Genomic DNA, 9,498 nt, shown 5'->3' on the forward strand with positions numbered 1-9,498 from the left:
TATATATATATATATATATATGAATGATATGTCCTCTTCTTCAGCATAATTGTTTTAACACCTGCTTCTCTGAGCTTCGGTTACATACAATTTGTTGATGTAAATTTTTTTAAAAGCTGGTTGTCCTTCCTGTCACTAACCCTCTCCTGTTTCCAAACCAGACCATAATTCTCCGCAGAAGATTGGAAACAAATATTGCCACTTCTGGCAGTATTTGTTTACATGTATCCTGAACATTGAAACAAGGAGACACAAACACAATGGGCTTCTTTCAGTTTCTAATTTCTCATATCTACCCACAATTCTTTACTCAGCCCAAGGCTGTAGTAGAAGCCACTTACCCAAGGTACTACACATCAGACTAAACCCAAAACCATGCGGTTATGGACATAACCATATCTATAATGTATATTTATATATATTTTCATATACATACATCATCATCATCATCACCATTATTTAATGTCTGCTTTCCATACTGGCATGGATTAGATGATTTGACTGGAAATGGTAAGCCGGAGAACTGCACCAGGTTCCAGCCTGAATTTGGCATGGTTTCTACGGCTGGATGCCCTTCCTAATGCCAACCACTCTTGAGAGTGTAGTGGGTGTCTCTGACATGTGTGTGTGTATATATATCATTGTTTTAATGTCTAATATGCATTGGTCAGATGATAACTGTGAAGTAAATTTTCCTGGAAGCAGATGCTCTTCCTGTCACTAACCTTTTATCCGTTTCTGAAGAAATTGATAATACTTTTAGTCTATTGAGCAAGAAACAACCTGGCTTTGCTTTTGCTGAGAATTACTAAGAAATGGGACTGTTTTGTTTATAATGAGCATATATCAAAACAAGATATTTATACTCAGTCATGGTCGTGCTCACACATATACATGCACACACAATGGGCTTTTTTCAGTTTGTATCTATCAAATTTCACTCACAGGTTTATCTATCAAATTTCACTCACAGGTTTATCTATCAAATTTCACTCACAGGTTATTGGTCAACTTTCAGCTATAGTTGAAGACATCAAACAACAGTGTCAATGTAGTGCAAATGAACCATCAGCCAATGGTTCTGAAGCCTGTATGAGATGCAGTTTGGCTTTGTGCTGAGAAGTACTTCTGATGCCATGTTCTTTGTGAGACAACTGTAAGAGAAGTTCTTAGCTAGGAGACAGCCCCCAGTATTCATTGATCTTGAGAATGCCTTTGAATGAGTCCTTGCTGTGTCATCTCAGAGTTACAAAGGATGCTAAAATAGCCGAATGGCTTTTGGGAGTTGTGCAGATACTTTATAGAAAAGCACTTATTACTAATGAGTTGAGTAATGGTTTTAGCTTGTAGTACCGGAAGAACGTAAGTTCACAGTCCTTTCCTGTCTGTTATAGTTTTTCCAAAGCAGATTAGAACAACTTAAAACTAGCTGTTTATGGGAACATCTGTATGCTGATGACCTAGGTCTTATAGCAGAATCTGTGAGTGGTAATTTTAGAGGTGAAAGCAAAAACCTAGAATTGGTGGGCCTTAACTCTTTTGAAACCAACCCATGATCCAAACTTTCTATATAAAGTGATCTAAATTAAAGTTTACCATTAAGATTCCTCATTAATTTATGTTCCAATTACCAGCTTAGTAATGACCAAGATATTTTATCAAATTCTTTATTATTTTTGAAATTAATTGAAGCAAGTGCAGTGTTGTTCAACAGAAATATGGTAAGAAAAGGGTTAAGGTGAAATAAGCAAAAGCAAAAGTTTTAGCAAGTAGGAAGTAAAATAGTCTGGAAAATGTTTGTACTTGGAAATGTTTGTACTCAATATGCATTAAAGGAGTAGGTAGCAATATGATATGGTGTGCTTAGCAAAGAATGGGTGTATAAGATGTGGGAATCATCTGCAAGTTAACAGAGAAGGTAGATTCCATATGCAGAGCAGGTGCACTGGAACTGTAATCATTGGGTATTTGAGAGAATCTATTTCCTGAATGCTCTCAAATGGCTCTCTAAAAGTAGTTGATATTTCGTTACACAAGTGGCCTAATTAGCTGTGGAAGCAGATGTCTAGAAGAAGTGTAGTAGCAGAGTAAGAATGGGTTGGAAAAAAATGTTTAAGAGAGCTGGCAATAAAGAGCTTTCCCCTTAGTGTGATGGGCAGATGGTATTGATTCCTTTGCGTGGGGTACAACGATGCATGGTAGTGAGATGGGTACCCTGAATTCAGTGGACTGGTAAAACCTGACAAAAAATGAAGCAAGCATGCTTTGCTGATAGTGTAACATCAGTGTGCTGAATATTAGAGGAATCTAGTGTGGTATGCAAGAGAAATGGTTGTGCTGATAGCAGTATGTGGTTAGTATACACCAGTGGTCCTCAATAGGGGTTCATATGGCCCTTTAGGGTCCCTTTAAGATTTAATTGTTAAAAATTATGTGCAATGAATCAGTTATACTTCTACTGTATACAAAATATTTTAACATTTTTCTTTTTTGCAATCCCTTATATTTAATTCTAAAAATGTAATGGAATTTTTTTAAAACTTCAAATGTCTAGGGAGGGGGGGGTCAGTAGTGTAAAATAGGAATCAAAGGGGTAGAAAATGGTTGAGGAATACTGGCATAGAGAATAGCAACTGTATGAGGAAGTGTTGAGTGTTCAAAATGAATTGAACATGTGGAAGAGGGAAAACGAGAAATACTTGAGACAAAATGGTGAAGACTGATCTCAAAGTGCTGCATTTGTGTGGAAAAACACTGGTGATAGCCAGTGCTTGGCAAAATCTATATTAAACTGAGAGCAAGGAATGATGGAGGCTCGGAAATTCTTAGCCTTTCACACATTATGTATCTAAGTCACCATTTGCTGCCCCTACTGCTTACTCGATATCCTCAAATATCTCACCCCTTTTTATTCAAAGTACCATACCGTCTGTGACTTAATTTCTCCTGCCTCTACCACCATCTGTAGCTTGCTGCCCCTCTCTCCTTCCAAACTGCACTGCTTTTAGTAACGAGGGATTCCAGCAGATCTCTTAATACCTGGTACACTTCAATCTCTTTCCTCATATACTGCTTGTCAATGCTTCCTTCCCACCCCTCATGTTAACTCCTTCACTGACATCTATAATTCTTACCAGCTAACATAATAACCCTTTTTATGCTGTTAACCTCCACCCCTTTTCCCCTCTGCTATTCTTTATTGGCATCTCCATCTTCGTTGGTGTCTCCTGCATTGCAATACCTAATACAAGTTGCAATAGATCTGATGGAACCCCAATACTCTTTACCGCCACCCCCCACCTCTCTCTCCCATTCCCACTCACCTATAAACATGTGCTACCTGCCACTACTCCCCCTTCTCTCACATCTTTATTGATATACTTTACTCTGCTAACTTTACCCTTCTATATTACTAGCCACCACTTCCTTTTTCCCCAGGTGTCACTCATTATTGATATATCTACCACACACTCTTTCTACTAACTGTTTCTATAACTTTTTCATCATTTGTTCTACCCACTGAGTTTTACTATCTTTCATTACACCCTGCAGTTATGGCCTCTCTTACTGTCTGTCTCTTTTCCTTACAGTGTCTCCCATTTATCATTCCCTCCATACTGTCGCTTGATTGCTCTGTCCCCTGCCCCACTCCCTCATAATTTTGCTTCTCACTCTTTCTCTGCGCCTACTTTTGTTAATTTTCTGCACTCCTTTTCTACCTTATCTGCCTGCCTTGAATGGATACAGCATACAGTTGTGAGGATCCCTTATTCTTTTTCGAAGTACAAGGAAATTTCACTAGTGATGATGCCACTATAAAATCCACCCAATATATTCTGTCAAGTGACTGGCACAACAAAGGGTTATGGATCGACTCTTTTACTTGTTTAAGTCATTTGACTGCGGCCATGCTGGAGCACCACCTTTTAGTCTAGCAAATCGACTCCAGGACTTATTCTTTGTAAGCCTAGTACTTATTCTATCATTCTCTTTTTCCGAACCGCTAAGTTATGGGGACGTAAACACACCAGCATCAGTTGTCAAGCGATGTTGGGGGGACACAGACACACAAACATATACACACACACACATACATGTACATATATATATATATATATATATATATATATATATATATATATATATATATATATATATATATATATATATACACACACATATATACATATATACGATGGGCTTCTTTAAGTTTCCGTCTACCAAATCCACTCACAAGGCTTTGGTTGGCCCGAGGCTATAGTAGAAGACACTTGGCCAAGGTGCCACGCAGTGGGACTGAACCAGGAATCATGTGGTTGGTAAGCAAGCTACTTACCACACAGCCACTCCTGCGCCTATGTTATCAAAGCCATGACAACTTCCCTAGTGTTAGGGTGCTGTGGTAAACTTCATGAGCAGACAAAGTCTCTTACCATGTCTTGGACCATATAACATGTCCAACCCATGCCATCATGGAAAGTGGATCTGCAGCCAGGAAGTCAAGGTAAGATCAAGTCTTACCTAATTTCCTGTCTGTAGTCTACTGTTTGGTCAATGATGGAGCCCAGTAGTTTGGACTTGTTGACTGGCATCATGTCATGAACTGCTCAGGATTTCTACTATCAGCCATGATATGATCTTGGTCTTCTTTGGTGCTCATCTGAGGTTGAAACTTGCTAACTTTGTCAATCAGTTCCTGGAGTTCATCTGGAATAGTGGCAATCTGCAGTGTCATTAGCATAACAAACAAAAGTTATATAGCTGCTGCTTGTGGATTCAAATAAGATCATCTGCTAACCTCTACATCATCTCTTACTAATAGTAGACAAAGTAGACATGTGAAACATGACACCCTTGTTGATCTCCTTTGCTGATGCTAAGCATAAGTTAACTGCTGGACCTTCATCATGTGTAAAATAACTCTCTTGTCGTGGAATGCTAGACTTGGTTATAAGCTTTTGTTTTATAGTTTATGAATGCAGTGTACAGTGGAACATTATGTTTGCTGGCTTTTTGGATGAGATTCTTCATATTAAGACCTGGTCCCTCTTGCTCAGCCCTTTATGAAACTCCATTCACACTCCTGTGGACTGTTCTTCAGTAGTCCATTCCACCCTGTTTAGCATAATTTCCAGCAACATCTTGCTTGTGCTGCTATGGTGTAGTGTTCCGAGCATTCAACTGTGTCTTTTTCAGCCTTAGGTAGTTCAACTAAGTCTGCTTGCCTGCAGTCTGCTGGCTGTTTGCCTATCTCACAGATATTATTACACAGCTTGGTGAGAACTTTTGTCATCATGTTGTTTGTTTTCTGTAACTCTGCAGGAAGGTCATTGCCACTTACTGCTTTGTTATTGGGTTGGTGCCGAATTACTTCCCTCAATTCCTCTTTCAGAATTTCTAGCATACAGTGCAGCATGTTTCTGCTATAGTTACAGTTTGAATCGGAAATGCCCTGGACATCCTGATAGTATATAGTATTCTTCCTACCCACTCAGATAATCCTTCAAGTCTGTTAGCTCTCTTCATACTTAATGTTGCATTGATTGGTTGGAAATTTTTTCCTAAATTTTTTTTTATGACAGTATTACCTATTGTAGTGTTATGGTGAAAATCTTCCTCTTTTTTCCCTACACTGCCTTTCCAACCATTAGGCCCTTTCCTGCCTAGATTGGTATTGTTTTGCTCTAAGATGCTTCATATCTCTGCTTAATCTCTTCTGGAGAAAATTGTGTAGTCCCGAATGAGTGCCTCCTGTCCATCAGCCAATTAGTATCTTCAGTTGATTAGATTTCTTGGATTCTTTACCTAGTATCTTTTCTGCTGTGGTCTTGACCTCTTGAAATTCCCAAACAACTCATTATAGCAATGTTCCATTCCAAACAATTATGGAATTTGTTAAATTCTGTAGCTTTGGGGGTTGTCTGAGGACATCATGATTAAGCTTTATCTCTCTAGTTCTGTTTTCTCTTCTATTCAGTACTTGTGATAAAAAGGTTGTTGTGGCAGCAGACAAGGTATTTCCTTGTGTGGTACTGAGTTCTCAGGCTCTAATACCCTCCACTAAGGACTTCCCTTCTACAATGGTACTAAACCCTGCTGCAACTATCACAATATCTCGGCTTGGGCAGCCATAGTGGGTGTCTTGCACAAAGCAATAGTAAGCCCCCATCTCCTCATTTGTTTTGTTGTAGGTAAATAAACCTGGATCAAAGAGAGATTGAATGGTGGAGCTTTTCAAATATGCATAGACACCCGATTATTGACTCCCCTGTAGGAGATTCAGCTTTTTATGGCATTCTTAGAATGGACTACACCACTACCTCTGTACCAATTCCTTTCAGAATAATGAGCTAGCTTGACCTAATGTGCCAGGTCTCTGTCAAACGCATTGTTTCATTTCCTCACCACTTGGTGAAGTGCTTTGATATTCCCTATGCATTTATGTGTTGTGTGCCTTAGGTTATCCTTCTGAAGGCTTTCTTATTTTTATTAGCACCAATCCTTCATGTGATAAAGTTTGAGGTCATTTCAACATTAGCTGCAGCATTCTTCATAGCTGACCCATCTCCAGTAGCCCATGTGATGGTGACCTCCACTTCCTGAAGGGCCTAACACTACTATGTATCTCTTCATATGTTCACCAGTTCGTCTTTTCTTTTTCCAGAATGAATAGAGTTGGTGAGACCCAAGTTCTCATCAGGCCTGATTTAAGTTTTGGTTGACACCCTTAGCTTTCATTTCTTTACAGGAAGTGGGCGGGGTTTATGCTTGTTGTCCTTCTCTTAGCCTGGCTGCTTTTGCCCAACTCTAACTGCTTTCCCAGTTATACTGCTGATGTAACAGTTGACACACCAGTGCCTTCTTTTAGAGACATGCTTTAACAAAAGTTGAGACGTAACTTGCTTCCTGTGGTATTAGAGCATGCTAGACAGTAACCTGGGATTTGTAAGACCCCTCAGCATTGCTAGACAGTAACCTGGGATTTGTAAGACCCCTCAGCATTGCTAGATAGTCATGGGCCCTGTATTAGGTTCGTTCATCTCTTTGATAGTTATTGTTTTTGTACTGGAAACTAGTTTAGTTGCTAATGTCCCAACACTGCAATAGGCTGTACCAGAAAACTACATCTTACTTGTGGTACTTACAAGTGACCTGATGCATATATACACACACTCACACTCACTTGTGATATATACACAAACTCACATGTGTGTAAGTTTGTGTGTACGTACGTGCATGCATGCATATATCATCATCATCATCATCATTTGTTTGTTTTCCATGCTGGCATGGATTAGGTGGTTTGATAGGTATCGACAATCATGAGAACTTCACTGAATTCCAGTGTCTGCTTTAGCATGGCTTTGATAGCTGGATGCCCTTCCTAATGCCAACCACTTCACAGAGTATACTGGGTGCTTCTCTCGTGGCACCGGCACAGTTAGGATTGTTATGTAACTCACAAGATGCCTGCAACTGAGGAGATGGCTTTATTCCAGGTGTTGAGAAGTTAAAATATTATAGAGGGACAGGAACAAGTGTCTTGCAGAGGATGAGATACGTGGCTTCCCCAGCTGGCAAGAGAGAGAGGTAATCGGGGTACAAGGTTCTCAACCAGGGTCCATATAAGATTTTCTTGTTAAAAATTGTCTGCTAAATTGGTTATTCTTCTGTACACACAATATTTTAACAATGTTTTTAAAAGCAATTCCTAATATTTAATTACAAAAATATAATAGGAGTTTTTTTGACATTGAATGGCTTTGAGGGTCCACACAAACAAAATAAGAATTGGTGGGGTCCACTGGGCAAAAATGGTTGAGAACCACTTATACAAAGGATAAGAAAAGTTGTATGGTAAGTTCTCAAGTGTGTGAGAGGAGAGTGATACATGGTTATAGATGGCAGTAGAGGTGGTTTTAGTGAATGGAGCACTCAAGTGAAGGTGTGATCAATAGTAAATTTTTGGGGTAGGGCTGAAGGAAATATGATTGGGTCAGGTAGGAGGAGATGCATGGAGGTAATAAAGGGCTCTAGTGAGGAGACTAAGTGTAGGTGAATAGACGGTATCATTTTACAGTACTTGAATGAATAATGTTTTAGCTAGTAGAGTGACTTAAGGATCGACAGAGCTTCCTTTTTTAGACATGACCCCCCCCCCCTTTGTTTTGTTTGCTGAGATGAAACGGTTCTGCTCAAGCATGACGAATTGCCAATCATCTGGGTCTTCTGTTTTGTCCTTTGTGAGGCTCATTTCAAAGTCAGTTTTGACTTCTTGTCTCACATCGTCTAGGGTCTCCTTCTTCTTTAGATTCTATCCCTGTTTAGCAATCATCACTTCTTTATCCAGCTGTCTTGCCTCAACTAACATTTCAACAATCTCTCTACGCTATCCTTTCATTCTACCAATATTGATCGTGGGGGCTCTGAGGTTATGGACCTTCTGAAAACTCTTGCCAACGGGCAGTGAGTCCTTGCACATGCTTGATGAAACAGGTAGTTGTTACTCAATGAATTACTATTTCCTTCAATCCTGCCAAACTTTTAGGGACAAGCAGATATATGTATATTTCTCCCATGCCCCACCTCTCTCTCTCTCTCTGTATATATATATACATATATATATATATATACACACACACACACACATTCTTGTTTCAATCATGCTTGAGTACCTTCTTTACTTGAACAAATCTACCCTATTCTATCGGTCTCTTATGCTGAACCACTAAGTTACAGGGGACGTAAACACACCAACACTGGTCGTCAAGCGATGGTGGACACACACACACACACACACACATATATGATGGGTTTCTTTCAGTTTCCTTCTATGTACAAAATCCACTCACAAGGTTTTGGTCAGCCCGAGGCTATAGTATATATATATAAATAATCTTTCACTCGTATAGGCACTTTCTTGGCTCCCCTACCATCTAAAACGCAATCAATCAGTAATTAATCCTCTAGAAACCTGTAAGAAACAATGCTATTGCAAAGTAATTATAATATTGAATAAATCTCTCTTCAAAAGCTGTTCCTATGTTTTGACGAAAAATTACCATTATTGTTTTTATTCTTTGCAGCTCTTCAGCTCCCACTTGGGAAGACTGTGATGCATCTAGTAGCAAGAGAAAACTTACCTGAACCAAATAACCAGGGTATGTATCTTTATTTCATTCATCTAAAATTTGGCATGGCTCTTCTAGTATGGCATATCAATATTGATTTAGTTTGTTGTTTTGAAAGTATATTTACATAATTACTATGAAGTAAATCAGTTAATTCACCTTCAGTGATCATCCTCCACACCAGAAGTGTTAAAGGTCGCTCCCCACTGGTGAAGACGATCATTTTGCAAAAGAGCCGTGCTAGTGCCGCATTAAAATCACCCATCACACACTGTAAAGTGGTTAAGTGCAAGAAAGGGCATCCAGCTGTAGAAACCAGGCCAAGTCAGACTGAAACCTGGTGCAGCTCTCCAGCTTGCCAACTCTG

At 39.3% G+C, this 9,498-nt stretch overlaps 1 protein-coding gene across 1 annotated transcript in view; it reads left to right on the forward strand.

The window, feature by feature from the left end:
* LOC106874694 (ubiquitin-like protein 3) overlaps positions 1-9,498 on the forward strand; it is a 79,859-nt gene that overhangs the window by 68,484 nt on the left and 1,877 nt on the right. Inside the window, exon 4 of the mRNA XM_014922503.2 lies at positions 9,087-9,161. Within this exon, the coding sequence (XP_014777989.1) occupies positions 9,087-9,161 (75 nt within the window). The remainder of the gene's footprint in view (positions 1-9,086; positions 9,162-9,498) is intronic.

Source organism: Octopus bimaculoides, chromosome 16 (assembly GCF_001194135.2).
Source record: "Octopus bimaculoides isolate UCB-OBI-ISO-001 chromosome 16, ASM119413v2, whole genome shotgun sequence".
Classification (NCBI taxonomy): Eukaryota; Metazoa; Mollusca; class Cephalopoda; order Octopoda; family Octopodidae; genus Octopus; species Octopus bimaculoides.